Genomic DNA, 21,265 nt, shown 5'->3' on the forward strand with positions numbered 1-21,265 from the left:
CTCCCTCCCGGACTTCCCCGGCGGGGGCCGACGGGTGCGGCGACGACCGGTGCGCCCCCGCCCGCCGCGCTCCCGCCTGCCCCGCCGGCGCTCCGCACCGAGGTAGGTGCCGGCGCCCGGGCCCGCTTTGTCCCGGCGGCGGGGCGGCGCGCTTTGTGCAGCCGCGTGCGGGCGGCGGGGTTGGGGTCGGGGTCGGGGCCGGCCAGGGAAGTCCGGGAGGGAGGATGCGGCGCCTGGCCCTTGCTGCCGCCGGGTCCCGGGGACTGGATGGAGAGTCATGTGCCAGCCACCCAGGTACCGGGGGTGAGGGTTAAGGCGTGGGGAACGCGGGCCTTTCCGGAGCGGAGGGAAGAGTCTTGCAAGAGTTGGGACTGACAAACGCGTTGAGGGATCGGGTCCGCTGGGCTGCGAGCGTCTGACAGCGCCGGCTGTTCCCGTAGCCGAGGCTCCTCCGCCGACCGGCCGGCGCTGATCCAGGTGCTGCGGACACGCTCTGCCGTCTGTGCTCGGCGTGTGCGAGCGGCCGGCTCCCTCTCGGGAGCTTGTTGGGGGCTTCTCTCTGGAGCCGAAGGGGCTCCTCCTCGCCTCTTCGGTAGCTAGCTCCATGCCCTCCTTTATGCTTCCTCACAGTGTGTGCGAGAGGGGACACGGCTGGCTGTAGTGACCAGAACACTGGCAGAGGGGGAATGAAGCCCCTTCGGGCGGTGGGGAAGGAGTGGTGTAAGGTGTTTCTGTGGCCGGGACATCCAGAGGGCTGAGAGTCCACCCCGCACAGAACTCCTGGGCAAGGCCTCCTCCCTGGGGTGTTCCAACTCCAGCATTTACTGTCCACTCTGGGACCGAACGACCCCATGGCGTTGCATGCTCGTCCGCGCTGCAGGCTGGCCCCTTTCCTAACCTGCTGCATGTTGTCTCGTGGGTTTTTTCTCAGCTGCCCTCCTCCTCTCTCTGGAGCAGACACGATTCCAGCGCTGGAGAGGCTGTTGGTTCAGGCAGGCATGGGCAGGGTATCCACAAACCAGTTTTCCTTGAAGGTGAAGAGGGCAGAGTGAGTTCCAAATATGTGTCTTGGCTTTGGGTGCTGGGCAACCTCTTGGCCAATTCAGAAGAGGAAAGGATTAGAGAGGAAAAAGTTAATATGGATCTTAGTCCCTTGGAGAAACTGATGTAACCCATCAGTTACCGCTTGGGGGAGGGGCATAGCAAGGGAGTGAAAATTAGTCTGAATAATCCTACCCTGAGTGGAGGATTCTAAAGAAAATCAAACAAAAATTCAGTGCCATTCTTCAGCCCAGTCCCTAAGTTCCTTGGAGGAGAGTCCCTGTGTTTCACCAGAAATACAGCCTTGAGGGAAATGGGTTAGAGGTTTGTTTCTCCACAGGGGTCTGTGATTGCCCTGAGTGCATCTTCCTTTTGCCCTCCTAGGAGCCCTGACTTTATTTGTGATCTCTTTTTCCTTTTATGTCTCTGCCGGTCCACTCGTGCTTTGAGTCAAATAAGATTTTTACATGGCCAAGGTCCCTATTTCTTCTCATTTATTATTCATCTTGCTGTCATTTGTTCAACTCTGCTACCCCACCCCAGCGTCTCCAGCGTCCTTCTACAGCACATGTGTGATTCGCCTGTGTTGGGGCATCAGCTCTATTTGTGTCATTAGATCTAGAGTCCACTCCATCTTACTTCCTCTCTCATCGCCTGAGGCTTCTGGCTCTTTGTGGATCTTGGGGTTTCTCAGGGAAATTATATTTGCGTTTAGCATTGGGTAGAGCCTAAAGCCACCCAGAAGCTAACCTCAGGTCACACTCACCCCTGAAACTTTGTGTCTCTTCAGTCCTCCTAGCCTCCCCTAACCAACAGTGGCCCTTGAAGTGTGGTCCCCAAACTAGTACTTTAGTATCAGCTGGGAACAGGTTAGAAATGCACATTTCTGGGCCCCACCCCAGATCAACTGAATCAGAAACTCTGGGGGTGGGGGGACAGGGCCCAGTGGTCTGTGTTTTAATAGCCCTCCAGGGTCACTGGAATTCATGCAAGTCTGAGAATCCCTGATCCTGAACTGTAGAGCTTAACCCTGAGAGTAGTCCAGCAGAAGGTCTTCTCCAATCCCATCTTTGCTTGAGTTTTTCTCCAGCTCTAAGAAAGACATTAATTTGCTGGTAAAAAAAAAAAAAAAAAAAAAAAAAAAAAAGGAAAGAAAGAAAGAAAGAAACAAGAAAAAAAGAATTATGGTCGAGTCATTCATTATTTATTTACCGAATACCTATTGTACTGAGCTTGGAAAGGACAAAACATGAGTAGAACACAGCCCTTGTCCTCAATGGGTTAAAAGTGGAGCAAGCAGAGAGACACACATAAACAACTAAGTGTAATACAATGTGATGAAAGCAATGATAGCTTCATGCTGAAGTTCTGTGGGAGCAGCAGAGGAGGGAACCATCAACTCTTTCTCCGAGGGAGGTAAAGAATTAATCAGGAGCAGGATGTGGCCAGAGGAGGAATTAGGGTATAAGACAGGCTCTAGCCGGGGGACAGGATTTCTAGTTTTGCATGCCAGCTAAAACAGGAGGGAAGGGGAAGGGGCGGGGGGGGGGGGGGGGTCTGCCCCTGAGGATCACCACGCGGCTGAACAAAATCTGCATCCAGCAATGCTTGGGTGGAGAATTGAGTAGGACCACAAGCTTGCAGCTGGTGGGAGTTGGCTTTATTCTAGCATGAACAATGTAAGCTACTTGGGCCTGGCCTCGAGGTCAGTGGCTAAGAATAAGGTGCTGGTGAAACTGTAATCTGGATTAGCTGCTGTACCGTCCTATTGCCAGAGTTCAGGAATCCATGAGGAGAATACAGAGAGACAGGGGGGCATGGGGCTGGTGGACAGGCTGACTCTGGAAATGTGAGTATGGAGACCCAGATCATAGGTGAGGAATAAGATACTCAGTGAAAAGAAACCAGAGCAGGATCTATGTGAAGAAACTCAAATAGAAAACTATAGGAATCTAGAGATGGGGGTAGGGAACAGAGAACACAGGGTATTGTCCAAAAGGCCAGGAGACTGCAGAGCCCAAAAACCGTAAACCAAAACTCAGAGGCCCTCGGAACCACTGTGCTGAACAACACCAGAGAGCACCATTCACATCCAAGTCCATGGGAACAAGTTCCTTGGAATGCCAACATGAAGCCCTATAAGGATCTGTGATCTAAGGACATCTGTGTCATCTTCGTTCCTTATCTATATGACAGCATCCCTGGAAACTCAGGACACAAAGCATGTATGCCAAATTTTGATTTGGTCAAAGGAGCATTTAAGTGACTGAGTTTTTATTTGAGAAGAAGGAGAAGTTCCAAATCCATACTTTCCCCCTCAAATTATAGGATTCCATGGAAAGGCTCTAACAGCCAGACCTTGCTGGGCGGTCTGGATCCCATGCCTGGGTCCCTTAGGAGGACCAAGTTGGATTACCAAAAGGAAGCCAGAGTAATACATGTTTAGGTTTTGTACAGTTTGGGGGCCCCAGGGACACACAGTGGTTTGGAGACAGGATCAGACAGTCTGTTTCTTTTAAGTGTCTGTTCTTTGTGGAGCACAAAGATATAAAGCAGGATTTGAAAACCTCAGAGGTCTTCAGGGCCCAGGCAGCTAACAAAAATACATGACGTAGCTGGAAAGGAGACAAAAGGGAATGGTGGGGCCTGTAGAGAACTGGAAAGTACCTTCACGCCCACCTAAAGGAATTCAAAATCAGTCATGTGTATGTATATATATATATATATTTAATTTTATTTATTTAAGTAATCTCTATACCCAACATGGGGCTTGAACTCATGACCCTGGGATCAAGAGTCACATGCTCTTCCGGCTGAGCCAGCCTAGCGCACCCAAAATCAGTTATTTGTAAACAGCTTATTGGACATAGACCTGGGGGCTGGCTGTAGTAGGTTTGTGACTCCTGATAAAAGGAAAAGGGTCACGGAAACTGAAGGTTAGAGGGCATTGCATGTACGAGTTTTTGTGGGGAGGTCTATACAGGGAGAGTATGAGTGCTTGAAATGTCAATCCCAGAGCTAAGTGTGAGCATGGCTACTGGCAAGGAAGCCTTAATCTGAAAAGCAGAGAGAATGGAATTAGTACTGGTCCTGGGGCTTGAGCTGCTTCCCTGTTCCAGTGCCTGCCAGTATTAGGTGACTCTGGTTCAGGTCACACCTTGCCCACAGCACTCTTTACTCAGGGTGACTCAACTCTGCCCTAGAATTTATTTTTATATAAATATTTACAGAGCAAATTCAAAGAATCTGTTGGGGATTAGGAGAAATGATGGATTTTAAGTGAGAAAGTTGTCCCAGGCTAGTGGAAATTAAGCTCTCTTGCCTATTACAGGGAATGAAAAACCCAGTCGAGAAACCTTAGACCTTAGCTCCCTCATACCTCATTAATGCTACTCCCAAGGAAATCCTTGTGCCTGCTTTCTCTTGCACGGAAAGGGGAGGGGCAGACAATCCTGGCTTCATGTGGGTCAGGTTCAGGTTCAGCTTCATAGAACCAGTTAATGACAGAAGCCAAGTCCTGCCTTTGTGTGCCCAGGGGAACACACCAACCTATCTACCCACAACTCACCCCGCATCTCTTCTTCCTTCCCGCAAACCGCACACGAGGCTCTCCTGACTTCCTTTCCAATACCAGAGACTGCCAAGATCAAGCCTCGACTCTAGGAAGTAGTGCTAAAGGGTTAAAATGTGTTTGTGTTTGAAAGGTACTAGGAAAAATAGAAATGCAGAATTGGGGGTTCTAATAAAGTTACAGACCCAGCCCCCTCCATTCCCTTGAACGGCTGCTGAATTACCTGAGAACTTTGGACGGTAATGGTTTTTTTTTTTAATCCCTAGCAGCTAATCTGAAACTCATTTGTTAGTTTTGAGAAGGACAGAGTTTGTTTGCATAGCGTAGAATCGCAAGGAGTGCTGGCAACCATATGTGGTCCTAATTTCCCTAGCTTGGGCCCTAAAAGGGAGCCACAAGTGCTGATCTCTCCCATGGAACTCTGAAGGGCTCCAGTAAGTTCAAAGAATGTGTAAATGTTGTTATTAAGAGCTTGTTCCCCGAAATGAGAAAGAACCTCTCTTTAAAACCCAGCTCTGCTCCTTCCAGCTGTGTGACCTTGAACCATGACTTAACTTTCACAGTGCAGCTTCTATGAATGGGGATGACAATGAACCCCTGCCCCATGGGGGTTTTGATGAGATGATGCATGTAAATAGCAGGGACACATATCACAGCTGACACTTATCCAGCACCTATTAGGTATTTCCTGTACAAACAAAAGGAAACAAAGGGGAGAGAGCCATACTGTGTCCTCCTCTGAACTCCTGGACACTTTGTCTGTACTTACCTAACAGTGCATCACGGTCTTCCTGGTGTATCATAAATGTGTCTTAGCTCAAGAGCAGGATTAGGGTCTTTTCAAATTACCTACTGGGTACAGGAGGCCATCTTATGTGGAGTGGGAGCTCAGAACAGTTTGCGGAATCGAGGAATCAAAGAACTCCAGTTTATACTCATTATTGCCCATGGGGTCCCATGCCTGCTCCCTTTGTTACCCTGGTTTGCGCATTGCTGTGCTGAGCCATGCTATTAGCCATGGCCGCTTCCAGTCCCCAGCTTTGCGCACCTGTCCCTCTCTGGCCTGAGCCTCTGGAGCCCTTCCTCTCTGTTGCACCACTCTGGGACACTCCTGCCTTCGTGTTTCACTCCTGTCCTTCTGCTTCCCCACCATGGCTCCCCCTCTTCCACCGGGGCTGATTTTCATTGACAGAGAAATCAACCCACAGCCTTCGGCCCTCAGGACAGCAGAGCAGATCTAGGGCAAGAGAAGAGAGGACATGGTGAGTACTGGGCTCAGTGGTCCTGAGATGCCCCTCACCAACCACGTTCCCCCTTGCAGGAGCAGGAGGCCACCTACCACCATGAGCAGCACCCTGTCACCCACAGACTTCGACAGCTTGGAGATCCAGGGCCAGTACAGCGACATCAACAACCGCTGGGACCTGCCTGACTCGGACTGGGACAATGACAGCAGCTCAGCCCGCCTCTTTGAGAGGTCTCGCATTAAGGCCCTGGCAGGTGAGGCCAGGGGAGGGCCAGGGGAGATGCTGAGGAGGCTGGGGAGAGAAGCGTGTCAGGAAGAGTCCTTTAACCTTATGGGAAGACCAACTTTCTTTCTAAGCTGCTACACAAGAGTAGGAAATCCAGATCACCCCCATCAAGCCCCTGGGCCCAACTTAGCACCGAGATCAAACATCATACAATCCAGAATGTTCCCCAGCTTCCCTTCCCCCAGGCACAGGACTCAATTCTCTTCCTCTCTGTCCCTGAGTCATGGTTCCTAGCTCTTTTTCACTTACTCCTGCCATCTCCACCCACCCATCTCCCTTACCTTTCATCCCCTTGTTGTGTCTTCCTTGGTCTTCACTGTCACCTCTCACACCTGTTCTCCCTCCCAGTCCATTATCCTCCCCTCTCCCTCCCCGCCTGTTCCTTCCACCTGCCGCCTGTTCCTCCCATTGTTTCATCTACCTGTTCCCTGAAGCAGGTTCCCTCCTCCCGCTGCTGGTTTCTGCAGCTGCCCATTCTCCCGGGTCTGCTCTCTACCCACCAAGGCCTCTGCCCTCCCCTAAGGCTTGGGCTCTTCCCTCAGCTTCTCGGAGCTAGCGAGCGCAAACAAACCCGTCGGACGGGCCTCCCTGCGTTCCTGGAGGAGTTGTCATGGCAACAAGAGTGCAGCTGCCACCTGACACCACCAGGGGCTGGCGTGGGGCTGAGTCACCCACACACCCTAAGGCCACCCACCCCGTCTGGTTTCCCTCCTTCATCCCACCCTTGTCTTTTCACCCACCTGCTGGCCTCCCAGCCCAGTGCGGTGGGAGAGGCCGCAACTATTATTCCCCCCTCAGAGGCAGTGCTCCCAGCACGAGTGGGTGGCCTCCTGGAAGAAGGGAGACACTGAGGGGGTGGTTCCCAAACCGGGCTGCAGTTTTTACAGGATCACCCAGGGACATTTTTACAAATACAGGTTCCCAAGCCCCTCCCCTTCGTAGACACATTGAATTAGGATCTTTGAACATACGGTCCAGAAATCAGGATTTTAAAAAAGCTCTCCAGGTAACTCTTTTCAGGCAGCCCAGTATCCATCTGAGGACCCTTGGGTGATGGCTTTAGCTCTGGGGATCCCTCATCATTTTCTCCTGGACCTCACTGCCTTTCTGGTTGGGTCTTCAGGCTGGCTTATGAAATACACCTATCAGTGTTTCTATAGATGAGAACAGTGGGTTACGGACAATGTCACCTCTTTGAGGAAAAGTTTCCCTGGTACCCTGGTTTTGGATGCACGTTGCCTCTAGAACTGTCATGATGTCGGTGTGCACATGTCTTGTGCCACCCAGGACTGTTTCGATGTCCGTGCACATGACACATGATACCCAGGACCATCACCATGTTCACGCACACATGCCACCCGAGTTGTCATTTCTCCACCACCAAACCGGGCTCTCCCGAAGAGGCATCTCAGTATGGGCTTAGCCTAGCACTGCAGCTTGCACCTACTGGTGCAAATAAATACGGGATGAATGGAGACAGGAGAGAGGCAAGAGTAGGCTGTAAGGGGCAGGCGCTGAAGCCCAGAAAAAGGAAGGAAGAAGATCTGGCAGCCGTCCCTTTGGTGCTGCGCACTGGGGGCCTGGAATGGCCTGGCTGAGGAGGGCCTGGTGGGCCTAGCGGAAGGGAAGAGCCAGAACTGGAAGTGGTGACAAACAAGTAGGGAAGACACTAACACCTATTTCACAGATAAGGGGGCTTGAGCAACCGCCTAAGCACAGAGCCTGGCACCTACTGAGCTGGTTTTGCCTCTTGGAGGATTTCTCTTTCTCTGCTCTGGGAGTTGGCGATTAAAGCTCATGTCCAGAAGGGGACTTCCCAGAGTCGCCCCAAGAGGGGCCAGCCTTGTTACACCTGCAAACCTTCGGGGGCCCACGCTGAGGCAGCCGGGGCGGTGGAGGGGGGGGGGGGGCGGGGGGTTGCTGAGGGCAGTTCCCCGCTCGCCCCGCAGGGCCCGGCCCGCCACAGCCGGCCGCGCTCCGCCTCCCGCCCCTCCCCCGGCACCGTCCGACCTGTTTGTCGGGAGCGGCCTCTGTCTCCTCTCGCTCGCAGCCAGGTCTGCTCCGTCGACTTGCCCCGGAGCTCAGGCGCCCAGACGGCCGGAACACCGTTTCCCCCGCTCGGCGACACGTTCACCACCTTTGAGCCAACTCCCTGACGGGAGCCCAGGCGCTCGGGGACCCCGGGTTCCGGGGGCGGGGGAAGGGAGCGGACCGGTGGCGCCCCGCGCGGCGCGGGCAGGGCATGGGCGCAGGGCCCCGGGCCGCGTGAGGGGCAGCGGGCGGCATGAATGGGAACGGAGTGAGCAGGGCCCACGGGCCCGGCCTGAACGGGGCGGGCGACTTTTACTATGAGGCCGTGGAAGGGGCGCAGAGCCCCGGGGGCCTCCTGCTGTCGCCAGCCGCCTTCATCAACCCCGCTCAGTACGCCAGCGTGCTGGAAGGCCGCTTCAAACAGCTTCAAGGTGAGCTGCCGGGCTGGGGGGCACCGGGTGGGAGCAGCGGAGCAAAGCCCGAGTGGGACATGGTCCGTGCTCAGCCGACGATGTGTCGGGGGAGTAATTACAAGAGCCCACGAAAAGCTTGGTACTGACAAAGTGGGGAAAGGCTTGGACGCCCTGGAAGAAGGGACAGTGAGCGTGGCGGCAGCGCACAGGAGGGCACCCAGGCAGTCCGCTGTGGCTGCTGAGGGTTTGGAGGTGAAGCACCTGCCAGGATAGCTGGAAGGAGAGAGGGTGGTGAGCGGGAAGGCTGAGCCACCTAGGGCTTGTCCCTGTTGCCCTGGGTTTCTGAGTGGGTGTCCCAAGGTGTGTGAGGGAGTGCGTCAGACAGGCTCAGGTATATTCTGAGCAGGCATGTGTTCATCCTGGCATCAATATTTCAGTGTATTTTTGGAACCCACTGTGTTTTGGGGTGTCCGTGGGTGTTGTGGGCACCTTGTGAAATTCTGCTTTGCCTCTGGTTCTTGGCTTTGCCCAGTTTTCTCCTAGCTGCCACTGTTTTCACGTCTTCCTCTCTTACCCTACCTGTGGGCCAAAATGGCCTCACCCCAGTGCACCTGGCATCAGGGCAGTCTCCACAGATCCAATAACGGCTGATGATCTGGGCAATCCCCAGCTCAGAAGGGGCCTGTGGACCCTGAAAGGAGGCCCACAGAGCAGGGGCCCATGGGTGCAGTTGTTAGGACCCCAAGGTTGGCCTGGGTAAGAGACAGAGGTTGGAGGTAAGAGACAGAAATAGACATGGGTGTGTCGTTTTGTTTTATGGGTGAGGTGCCTAGGAATGTGAGACTCAGGGATGAGTCTTTTCAGTTTCTGAGATGCTGGTGCTGAGAAGGGAAACAAAAGTGACTCTTCAGACCCTGGCCACTTGGGTTGGGTCCTCACACTAGGCTTCTCTAGGGGAAATGGGCAGAAATCCTCGTGGCCAGAGCAGCTCCCAATGGCCTGCACTTCTTCCCTCACTTTGTCATTTATAACGTTTAAAATTTTAACTTTTCTGCAGAACCTAAAAATCATGTGTTTATCAGCAGCCCTTCTTGCAGACCAGGCAGCAAGGCATCTCCTCACCTTCTTTGAGATCTGCACCTAACTCTGCCCGAAGTTTCCCCCTGTGTTTCTTGGGCTCAGTGTTTTCCCTATTCCCAGTTTTCAAGATTGTTTTCCTTCTTTGCATTGGAATGTCGGTGTCCTGGGACAGGATCCCCTTTCAGCCAATCAAATGAGCCCACCCCAGAAGTAGAGGAGCCTGTCTTTTCTTTAAATTATCCCAGGAGAACAAGCTGACTCAGGAGGCTCGCAGCCTCTAATGTCATGTCCTTCTAATGACCACTTGGAAGAGCCGCTGCTGCTGCTGCTGCTGCTGCTGCTGCTGCTGCTGCTGCTGTAATTTAAGTCCACGCCCTTTCCTTTGTCCATCACCAAAGAGAACAGCCACACCTCCTGCTGGTCCTGGTTTTCCTTCGGGTTAGATCATGCCTGGATAACTGTAACTCATCAAGGAGTAACTCATCATGTGTGCCAAGCTTCTTACATACATTGTCTCATTTAATCAACGTAGTGACCCGTTGAAGTAGAAAGTCGAGTAGTATGCCCGTTTTACAGATAAGGAAAGTGAGGCCCTGATGAAGTAACAGTGTTTCACCACTGTTACAGGACAGAGCCCTGGTCCCAGATCCTAGCCCTTCTCCGTATGTCTCACTGCCTCTAATTCCTTTCATCCTTTCTTCTCAAAGCCTGTTTTCTCATTTTTATTTTTTACCTTATGAGCTCATTCCATTTTCTTTATTTCCTGCTTTTAAGTTAGTGATTTTCATCTCAGGCACCTTCCTTCCCCTCCTGCATACCCGACCTCACTTCCAGTCTCTCAAGCACCCCCAGGCCCCTAACCCTGTCAACTGGTATTTAGAAGCAGGTACACTGTACTTGAAGGCTAGAAATGACCCCATATCGCTGCCACAGATGAGCGAGAAGCTGTGCAGAAGAAAACCTTCACCAAGTGGGTGAACTCACACCTGGCCCGGGTGACATGCCGGGTGGGAGACCTGTACAGCGACCTCCGGGACGGACGTAACCTCCTGAGGCTCCTCGAGGTGCTCTCAGGAGAGACACTGGTAAGCTGTGGTCATAGAGGAGGAGGGAGCCCGAAAAATAGTGGGCAAGGGGACAAACTTGGAGTTGCCCTTCAAGAGGAATGACAGCACAGAGTGGAAAGCAGTTGGCTGTTGTCTGCTCAGAAGATGGTTTCAGTTGGAGAGGCTTTGCTACATGGATTAAATAGGAGCATTGCTTCATGGAGACAGAAACAGTGGCCCCATTGAAAACATTTCTTTTCCCACCCACTCTGGGTGCAATTAATTCCCTTGGGAATCTTAATCTGCCCAAGCCTGATCTGGAACCTCAGCTTTGGCTGTATGAACTCTGGCCCAGCCTTGAGGGCTGTCCCTGTGTTCCTGAGGGGCGTCATGGGGAAGGTGTGCAAAGGAGGGCCTTGGGAAGGCTAGGAGGGAAGGAGGAGGAGGCCCATGGATTCATGTCATTGTGTCCTCTGTCCCTCAACAGCCAAAGCCCACAAAAGGCCGCATGCGGATCCACTGCCTGGAGAACGTGGACAAGGCGCTACAGTTTCTGAAGGAGCAGAAAGTGCACTTGGAAAATATGGGCTCCCATGACATTGTGGACGGAAACCACCGTCTGACCCTTGGGCTGGTCTGGACCATCATCCTTCGGTTCCAGGTACCCCACAGAGTGTCACGCAGAATGTGCTTCACACATTGGTGCTGTACCGTGGACAGGCACTGCCAGTCCCTGGCATGATCGATATAAACAGGAAGGGTCTAGAACCTTGTATAGCACTTTGTGGTTGCTGTGACATCCAGGCCCCAGATCAAGGGACTCTCCTCCTTAAACAGAGTAGAGACCAGTGTGGGTGTTGTCAAACTTCTGTGGCCAGTTCCCTGTGGCCCGGTTTGTTGACTGGTCACATGTAGTACGACCACATGTTGGACCACAAGGGACTGGAGATTTTACAGACTGAACTTTCACCCCTTAAAGTTTGAGAACTGCATTTGGGGCCTGGTCATTGGTCCACTCCTCTGTCTCAAACTCTGCTTGCCTCCCTAAAACAGTCACCGTACTGTTCCTTATGCTCTGAGCACAGGCAGTCCAGTGTCCTAATGCCATCACAACTGTCCTGGTTGTCCCCTTTCTCCCTGGGTGTAACTTCTTCAGCTCCTCCCAGCCCTGAGCAGAACTCCATCAGTGTCCCCTTTGAAACCCTGCTCTCAGGCACTTGTGGGTCCCCACCGGGAGGAGGCAGCAACCTTCGTTTTGAGGAACGTCCACTATTCTGACATCTTACCCCATCTTGATGCCTCAGATCCTTTTGAACCAATGTTTTGTGGTCACTCGCCTAGGAGGAATGGTCCCAGGCTCTGTTCCTGCACCCCTATCACAGGAGTCTAAAGAGCAGTTTCCTGCTATACATTTCTGAGTATCTCCAATAACTCCAGGAGCCCCTGTTCAAAGAGTGAGGATCTTCTTTCTCTCCTTCTTAGATCCAGGACATCAGTGTGGAAACAGAAGACAACAAGGAGAAGAAGTCAGCCAAGGATGCCCTACTGCTGTGGTGCCAGATGAAGACCGCGGGGTGAGGCTGCCCAGGGATCATGGCCTTGGAGGGTTGGATGCACCAAGTCTGTGTGGTAAAGGAGGCCTGGGCTCCAGGACCCATTAGCTGGGGATCCATCGTTGAGTTGCAGACCTGGGCTAGGCCCTACTTACCATTTGTCCCGGTCTCTGTATATAGGTATCCCAATGTCAACGTGCACAACTTCACCACCAGCTGGAGAGATGGTCTGGCCTTCAACGCCATCGTGCATAAACACCGGTGAGGAGCCAGGGTTAGCGAGCCCACCCGAGCTGCCGGGTCGGTTCATGGCCTAGGGGCACACACACGCACAAACAGTGAGATGGGCCACCCGGCAGTTATGAGGAATGAACATTCAGAGAAGAGCTGGGATGTGGGGGCAACACGATGCACAGAGGGCAGGGATGGGAGCCGAGATGGGGAGGGATGGGTGGGTGTGGGTTTAGGGTCCTTGGTTCTGGACAAAATGGAGATGGTGACGAGGATAAAGAATAGGGGTAGCTTTACTCTTCCTCTTTAGGAGCTCATGTGCTCCCAATGCCTTCTATATTCCCCCTGGTTGCAGGCCGGATCTGCTGGATTTTGAGTCACTGAAGAAGTGCAATGCACACTACAATCTGCAAAACGCTTTCAATCTGGCCGAGAAGGAGCTGGGGCTCACGAAACTGCTGGATCCTGAAGGTGGGGCAGAGGGATCTACCAAAGACGCTGCGGGATAGAGATAGAAGGCAGATGATGAGTGGGTGCCTGGGGCTGGCAGAGGGGTGGGGTGTGTGCATGGGAGGTGACTGCTAATGGATATGGGGTTTCCTTTGGGGGGTGATGTTCCAGAATAGATAGTGGTGAGGGCTGCACGTCCTTGTGAATATACTAAAAACTGCTGAATAGTATACTTAATTTTTAATTTTTTAAAAATGTTTATTTTTGGAGGAGAGAGAGAGAGAGAGAGAGAGAGAGAGACAGAGCATGAGCTGGGGAGGGGCAGAGAGAGAAGGAGACACAGAATTTGAAGCAGACTCTGGGCTCTGAGCTGTCAACACAGAGCCCAACGCAGGCTCGAACTCACAAGCTATGCCACCATGACCTGAGCAGAAGTCGGGCACTTAACCGACTGAGTCACCCAGGCGCCCCATGAATAGTATACTTTATATTTTTTTATTAAAAAAAAAAATTTTATGTTTATTTTTGAGACAGAGAGATAGAGTGCGAGCAGGGGAGGGGCAGAGAGAGAGAGGGAGACACAGATCTGAAGCAGGCTCCAGGCTCTGAGCTGTCAGCACAGAGCCCGCCGCGGGGCTCGAACTCACGAACGGTGAGATCATGACCTGAGCTGAAGTTGGACACTTAACTGACTGAGCCACCCAGGCGCGCCTGAATAGTATACTTTAAAAGGGTGAATTTTATGATATGAGAATTATATCTCAATTTAAAAAAAAAAAAAAAAAAGCTGTGGGAAGAGGTGCCACCCTGTGGCAGAAAGAGCCCTAGGCTACAGTTCCATCCCAGCTCCACCATGGACCAGCTCTAGAGCCAGTCACTTAGCCTCTCTGTGGCTTAGTTTCCTCATCTCTAATATGGGAAGATTGGTCTATGTGGTCTCTAAGGCCCTTCTCATTCTAAAATTCTAGGGTTCTAAATAAAGCTGCATGACCTTTTTCTAAAAAAAATTTTTAATGTTTATGTTTATTTTTGAGAGAGAGAGAGAGAGACAGAGTGTGAGCAGGGGAGGGGCAGAGAGAGAGGGAGACACAGAATCCAAAGCAGGCTCCAGGCTCTGAGCTGTCAGCACAGAGCCCAACGCGGGGCTCGAACCCACAGACTGCAAGATCATGACCTGAGCCGAAGTTGGGTGCTTAACCGACTGAGCGACCCCAGCGCCCCTAAGTTGCATGACCTTGAGGACTCACCAAACATGGGCCTTACAGTCAGCAGCCCCTGCTGACTGGCCTCTGTGGTTCTGACATTAACACTGGTGAGACTGGCCATAGCCACCAGGCTTTTATTTGGTACCTGGCACTGCACTTGATGCTTCAATTAATTTAATCCTCACAACACCCCCTTGAAATCAGTACTGTTATTATTCTCCATTTATGGAGGAGAAGATGGGGACCTATAACAGGGTTAAGTGACTTTCCCAAGGTCATACAGCTGGTGGAGCAGAGAGTCAAACTCCAGACCTGTTTGCTCAGCCACATCTGGGATAGCAGAGAACAGACTTGGTGCCTCCAGGAAAGGGAGGCAGAGAAGGGCCAAGGGGCTTCCCAGCTGGAAACGCCCCTTCTTAAACTCCCTGGACAGACTTGGGTCTCGGTTGTTTTCTCCCTGTTTTCCATCCCACCGTAGCCCCATCTCAGTCCCTCTCAGTCCAGAGTGACAACAGCTAACTGGTGTTAAAGGGAGAGCAAATGTAGGATCCTGGGAGAGCATTTGAGAAGCACAGCTATGATAAAGAACATTTATGCAAAGCTAAGTATCCTGTAACTTGACGAGGTGATTCCAGTGGTTCCTGCCTGCCTGTGAGCTTTCAGAAGTGGTCAAAGGGCTGCTGGTCCTCCAGTCTTCCCTTTAGGCAGGATGGAATCTGCCTAATAGAACCCAGGGATTTCAAGTCTTAGTCAGCCTTCGCCCTTGTGGTAGAAGCTGATTTGCCTCAAGGACATTCGCCTCCTTGGACCCATAGCTGAACTTTGGGATTGAGGTTGAAAATAGCCGTGACCATGCCCAAAGATGACCCTGAGAACTGCTGGGGCTCACTGGGCCTGTCCCTCTGAACATCCTGGGTGCAGGAAGCTTACTTTGTACCCTCTGTCTTGCTGCCCCTGAATCCATTGACTTCTTAGACATCTTTCCAGTTCTTAAGTACAAGATCCATCCCCAGACAGGAATACGGTTTCTTTCCTTACCTTTCTTCCCCTAAACAACTAACTTTGGTCTCCACTGGAAACAGTGGGTAAAAACCTCCTTGGGCTTCTGAATTTTGTCCTCTGCTTGTTTCTAGGAGGGGAAAAAAAAAAATCTTAGCTTTTGCATGCCCTTTTAGTCCAAAGGATTTATTTGTCATTTTGTACTGAGAGGTACTGGAAAGAGGTCAGTCTTGGAGGGTTGGGGATGGGGTGAGGCTGGGACTGGGGTGAGTGATTCAAGCTGCAGGTGGATTTCTGGGAGGCAGGTTCCTGATCTCTAAGCATACATGACTGACCTGGGTGATCCTTTTTCTCAGATGTGAATGTGGACCAGCCAGATGAGAAATCAATCATTACTTACGTGGCTACTTACTACCACTACTTCTCCAAGATGAAGGCCCTGGCTGTGGAAGGCAAAAGGATTGGCAAGGTATTCCCCACCATGGGGCGGTCAGCACAGAGGTCTGGCCTGGAGGTCTTCCTCCCCTAAAGCAGAGACAGGGCGGAGCTGTGGGGCTGGGCCAGGGACCCCGTGGGCCGGCCCCCCATGTCGCTGTCTCACAGGTGCTGGACCATGCCATGGAGGCAGAGCGTCTGGTAGAGAAGTACGAGTCCCTGGCCTCAGAACTGCTGCAGTGGATTGAGCAAACAATTGTGACCCTCAATGACCGGCAGCTGGCCAACTCCCTGAGCGGGGTCCAGAACCAGCTACAGTCCTTCAATTCCTACCGCACGGTGGAGAAGCCACCCAAGTAGGTGCCTGGGGACCACCCCCTGCAGCATCATGCCTGCCCTGAGCCATGCTCATGGGAGAAGGAGCCTAAATTAGGGGGGCCTTTTGGGAGGGAAATTTGGCAGGACATAAATGCAGCGAAGGCTCATGTCTCCCAGCTCAAAGTGCCAGAAGCAATTCCAATATAAATTTTTTAAATGATTATCCATTTTTTAAAGATCATGCTGCAGGAATGCTTGCTGCAGTAGAATCAGTGCAATCCACTCGGATAAGATTACTGGCTGGGTGTTGCAGAACCCTATTCCAGCTCAGGGCCAGGGGGACTGGATCTGACAGGCGGGTCATAACCAGCAACACGGGTGTGCGACTGGTGACTTACACGTTGCAAAGGTTCTTACTGTTTACCTATATTAGAAATTGGCTTTTTTTCAAGTGCAGAATTGCCATTAGGCCGTTCTCTACCGTGCATGCTAAACCTTCTGTTTTCCTGTTTTTGAGCTTTTTCGGAGTTAATGTGTTTCAGCTCCAGAACGAACACTGATCCAGCAAACATCTGTTCCTACACATTCCAAGAATGATTTAAGGTGTGCCCTTTGACCCAGAAAGGCCTCTTCTGGGCATTGAACAAAGATATAGCTTCCAGGATGTTCACTAACCTGACCTTTGTAAAAGCAAAATGAGTCATGGGATAGCCACTGAAATTAATGTTGAAGAGCTGCATTTGTTGACATGAAAAGACGTTCATGAAAAATAGGTGAAGAAGCAGTTTACAAAACTGCTTATTTGTAGACAGTAGGGAGCAAACGGCTAAATGTTCAGGTTCAAAGTACCTGAGTTCAAATCCTGGCTTTGCCATCAAGCAGTCCTGAGCATTGGGCATCTTACTGAGCCTGCCTGTGCCTGTTTTCTCATCTGGAAAGTGGGGATAATAAGAGAATGTGGATAATAGTAAGAACCAAATGAGAGGGCCTGGCTCACAGTGGGGGGGTCCTTGGCCAACATTAGGTGTGGTTCTGATATAATCCCACCTGTGTACAAAAAAAGAAGAGGAAGCACATGCCTGCCAAAGGGCAACCGGTCGTTTCTGTATGGGTTTCATTTGCTCTAAAATTATGTTCTTTTTGCCTACCAATATTTTCTGGCCTTTGCACTGAAACCATGCATTGCTTTCATGAGAAGAAAAGCAACCCAGGACACTTTATTTTGAGATGTAAAGCGATCCTGTGCCTAAGTGGCCCTTGACCCCAACCTGGCCTCCTGCCTCAGGTTCACCGAGAAGGGGAACTTGGAAGTTCTGCTCTTCACCATCCAGAGCAAGCTGCGGGCCAACAATCAGAAGGTCTATACGCCCCGCGAGGGCCGGCTCATCTCTGACATCAACAAGGTGCACGGCCTCCCTTCCTGTCCCACCGATGTCCCATCCCTGGCACCAGCCCCCACTACCCCAACTGGAACACTTGTCCAGGCTCCCCACGGCCCTCCCCGGTACAGATATGACTCACACATCCTCCTGTGCATCCTGCACATCCCCCCTTCCTCCTCCGTCTGTCTCTCCGTGCAAGTGCACATAATAAAATTACACCCTAGTTCCTTATCTTGTTCAGCATACCCCGAGTTCGCGGTCTCTACTTTCTTTTTTTTCACAATGTTGTGAGATTAATGTAAGTAATAGGGTTCACCTGCGGTCCCACCACCACAAACAAATCCAGGGGTTTCCACCGTTCCCTGTCCCTTTCCAGTCCTCATCCACAAGCAGATGAGCTTTCACGCAGCTCCGTGGCACTCACGTCGTCCCACTTCTCATACTTCCACGCACAAATGTCTAACCAACTACATTCCACAGACCCAGCAGACTGAGCTTCCGTGGGACTCATAGTGTGCCCTCGGTCCTGATGATCCCTCCCCGCCCTCACTTCCTGAGCCCTGGTTCTTTTGCACCAATCCCATCCCCACCTCGCAGGCTTGGGAGCGGCTGGAGAAAGCTGAGCATGAGCGTGAGCTGGCCCTGCGCACCGAGCTGATCCGCCAGGAGAAGCTGGAGCAGCTGGCCGCCCGCTTCGACCGCAAGGCCGCCATGCGGGAGACCTGGCTTAGTGAGAACCAGCGCCTTGTGTCCCAGGTAAAACCCAGGGGGCTCTTGGCCTGTGCAGGCCAGGCAGGAGAAATGGGAGAGCGAGTGGTGGATTAGGAGCCCTGCAACATGGGGAGCTAATGAAACCAGGAATCCATCGCACGGATAAGAAGACCAGGAATCCCTGGAAGGGGGGGCCAGAGGCTTGCGCTGGAGATAGGGCTAGTGAGATAGGATGGGATAGGATAGGGATGAGACAGAGCCACCTTGCGAAGTTGACATCTTGCAGTGGAAGCCCTCTGGGGAGCAGAAGGGACTGGCGAGCAGAGGTGGTGGCCCTGAGCTCCTCAACTTCCCCTGCCTGCCCTCTGCCTCAGGACAACTTTGGGCTGGAGCTGGCGGCCGTCGAGGCAGCAGTGCGGAAACACGAGGCCATTGAGACGGACATCGTGGCCTACAGTGGTCGGGTGCAGGCTGTGGATGCCGTAGCCGCAGAGCTGGCCGCCGAGCGCTACCACGACATCAAGCGCATTGCCGCGCGGCAGCACAATGTGGCGCGGCTCTGGGACTTCCTGCGGCAGATGGTGGCAGCCCGGCGGGAGCGGCTCCTTCTCAACCTGGAGCTGCAGAAGGTGTTTCAGGACCTGCTCTACCTCATGGACTGGATGGAAGAGATGAAGGTAGCAGCGGGATGCGGGCTGGGGGTGAAGATGAGCAGGGCAGTGACAGCGTGACCGGGGACCTGTTCCCTTGGCGCATCTTGGTGGAGTATGTCTCCGCGCAGGGCCCTGACCCCTATTCAGGTGCACAGAGCAAACAGGGCCCCGTCTGCACAGGGCTCACATTCTGGTGGGAGGAGGCTGATGATAAAACCCACGGACTCACCTGGTTGGCTCAGTCGGTAGAGCATGTGACTCTTGACCTCAGGGTCATGGGTTCGAGCCCCACATCGGGCATGCAGCCTACTTAAAACAAAACAAAGCAAAACAAAAAACAAAACACTCCACGAACCTATCAAGAAACAAAATAGCAGGCGGACATAAAGCCCATGAGGAAACTGAACAGGGTCATGTTATAAACTGGTCCAGGAAGGCATCTGAGAAGATGCCATTGCAGAATAACTGAAGGAGCCAGCACAGGGAGATCGGAGCAGGCACTGTTCCAGGCAGAAGGAACAGCCTTGGACCTGCACAGGCGTGCCGTGTTCAGCGAGAGCAGGAGGGCAGTGGCTGAGATAAGGGTGGAAGCAGCGAGCTCACCCAGGGCCTTCCAGGCCTGCTCAGGGGGATGAGTTTTGTTCAAAGTCATATGAAGCACTGAGAATGATTGGAAGGTTTTGGAAAGGAGAGACACGATTCTGCCTTAATGTTCTTAGAGGTCACCTTGACCATGAGGTGAAGGAGGACCGTGGGCAGCTAGAGTGGGAGCCAAGGGGCCAGTTAGAGGTGGTGTAGTGACCTGTGCAAGGGATGGGGATGAGGCTGGGTCTGGAGAGACACTGAAGTTGCTGGGGTGCTGGGGACCAAGCCATGACCGCAGGAGGGTGGCAAGAATCTGGGGCTGAGAAGATGAGTCAGAACAGATTTCAGGAGCAAGGTTTGGTAAGAAAGTCGTTCCACAGGAGGGGAGTTAAGTACAAAATGGCCAGGGAGCCTGGACAGAGCTGGGGTGTCACTGTGTGTGTGTGTGTGTGTGTGTGTGTGTGTGTGAGAGAGAGAGAGAGAGAGCGAGCTGTCGCACATGAGCAGGTGGGCTCATCTGGGTGAGACACCCAGAGGCCCCCCCACAGAGGGGTTGGGAGGTTCTGTGGATCCAGGAAAAGGGAGCAAGATTAGCCCATGTGAGTGGCAGGACTGAAAGAGGCCTGGCGGGGGGGTGGGTCCTGGGTGGCCCTCGGAGAGCCATGGGCATGCCACCTGTCCCGGCAGGGCCGGCTGCAGTCTCACGACCTGGGCAAGCACCTGGCTGGAGTGGAGGACCTGCTGCAGCTGCACGAGCTGGTGGAGGCAGACATCGCTGTGCAGGCTGAGAGGGTGCGGGCCGTGAGTGCCTCCGCACTGCGCTTCTGTGACCCAGGGAAAGGTGAACACGGGCTGGTGGGGGGAGCGGAGAAGGGGAGGGAGGGTCTGGGGAGGAGAACATTAAGAACTGAAGCAGCAAGGCCAGGGAAAACCAGGGACAGGAAGGATGAGGGGTGGATGGTAGGTGACTGGGCTAGGGAGGGAGCCCTGAGAGGTGGGGGGGGGGGGGTGGAGATTTGTAACCATGGATGGGTAGAGGCCGCAGGGTGACTGAGTCACAGCTCTCAACCCTCCACTCTGACCTTTTCAGAGTACAAGCCGTGCGACCCACAGCTGGTGTCAGAGCGGGTGGCCTCCCTGGAGCAGAGCTACGAGGCGCTGTGCGAGTTAGCAGCGGCCCGGCGGGCCCGGCTGGAGGAGTCCCGACGCCTCTGGCGCTTCCTCTGGGAGGTGGGTGAGGCCGAGGCTTGGGTTCGGGAGCAGCAGCACCTGCTGGCCTCAGCAGAAACTGGCCGGGACCTGACCGGCGTCCTCCGCCTGCTCAACAAACACACAGCCCTGCGAGGCGAGATGAGCGGCCGGCTGGGGCCCTTGAAGCTTACGCTGGAGCAGGGCCAGCAGTTAGTTGCAGAGGGCCATCCCGGGGCGGGCCAGGCCGCCGCCCGCACAGCCGAGCTGCAAGCGCAGTGGGAGCGGCTGGAGGCCCTGGCAGAGGAGCGTGCTCAGCGGCTTGCCCAGGCCGCCAGCCTCTACCAGTTCCAGGCAGACGCAAACGACATGGAGGCCTGGCTGGTGGACGCGCTGCGCCTGGTGTCCAGCCCCGAGCTGGGGCACGACGAGTTCTCCACGCAGGCCCTGGCCCGACAGCATCGGGCCCTGGAGGAGGAGATCCGGAGCCACCGGCCAGCCCTGGATGCCCTGAGGGAACAGGCCGCAGCCCTGCCTCCTGCACTGAGCCGCACGCCCGAGGTGCAGGGCAGGGTGCCCACGCTGGAGCGGCACTACGAGGAGCTGCAGGCCCGGGCAGGTGAACGAGCGCGGGCCCTGGAGGCAGCCCTGGCGCTCTACACCATGCTCAGCGAGGCCGGGGCCTGTGGGCTGTGGGTGGAGGAGAAGGAGCAGTGGCTCAATGGGCTGGCCCTGCCCGAGCGCCTGGAGGACCTGGAGGTTGTGCAGCAAAGGTAGGCCCCCTGCTGGCTCCCTCGGGGGGGGGGGGGGGGGGGGGGGGGGGGTGGGGGGGGGGGGGGGG

The 21,265-nt window shown here is 53.6% G+C and overlaps 1 protein-coding gene across 5 annotated transcripts in view; it reads left to right on the forward strand.

Annotated features, from left to right (window-relative positions):
- SPTBN2 (spectrin beta, non-erythrocytic 2) overlaps nucleotides 1-21,265 on the forward strand; it is a 40,223-nt gene that overhangs the window by 1,366 nt on the left and 17,592 nt on the right. The window contains exons 1-14 of one of the 5 annotated variants that reach the window (XM_049615690.1): nucleotides 28-102; nucleotides 5,934-6,112; nucleotides 10,602-10,753; nucleotides 11,202-11,375; nucleotides 12,197-12,288; nucleotides 12,448-12,528; nucleotides 12,854-12,969; nucleotides 15,509-15,621; nucleotides 15,756-15,943; nucleotides 17,191-17,308; nucleotides 17,885-18,043; nucleotides 18,373-18,675; nucleotides 19,924-20,077; nucleotides 20,327-21,197. In XM_049615690.1, the coding sequence (XP_049471647.1) occupies nucleotides 5,956-6,112; nucleotides 10,602-10,753; nucleotides 11,202-11,375; nucleotides 12,197-12,288; nucleotides 12,448-12,528; nucleotides 12,854-12,969; nucleotides 15,509-15,621; nucleotides 15,756-15,943; nucleotides 17,191-17,308; nucleotides 17,885-18,043; nucleotides 18,373-18,675; nucleotides 19,924-20,077; nucleotides 20,327-21,197 (2,678 nt within the window). In that variant the 5' untranslated portion in view covers nucleotides 28-102; nucleotides 5,934-5,955. Of the gene's footprint in view, nucleotides 1-27; nucleotides 103-189; nucleotides 295-5,933; nucleotides 6,113-8,083; nucleotides 8,607-10,601; nucleotides 10,754-11,201; nucleotides 11,376-12,196; nucleotides 12,289-12,447; nucleotides 12,529-12,853; nucleotides 12,970-15,508; nucleotides 15,622-15,755; nucleotides 15,944-17,190; nucleotides 17,309-17,884; nucleotides 18,044-18,372; nucleotides 18,676-19,923; nucleotides 20,078-20,326; nucleotides 21,198-21,265 lie in introns of those variants that run through there. The other 4 variants (XM_049615683.1, XM_049615664.1, XM_049615677.1 and 1 more) reach the window with 4 other exon arrangements.

Source organism: Panthera uncia, chromosome D1, assembly GCF_023721935.1.
Source record: "Panthera uncia isolate 11264 chromosome D1, Puncia_PCG_1.0, whole genome shotgun sequence".
Classification (NCBI taxonomy): Eukaryota; Metazoa; Chordata; class Mammalia; order Carnivora; family Felidae; genus Panthera; species Panthera uncia.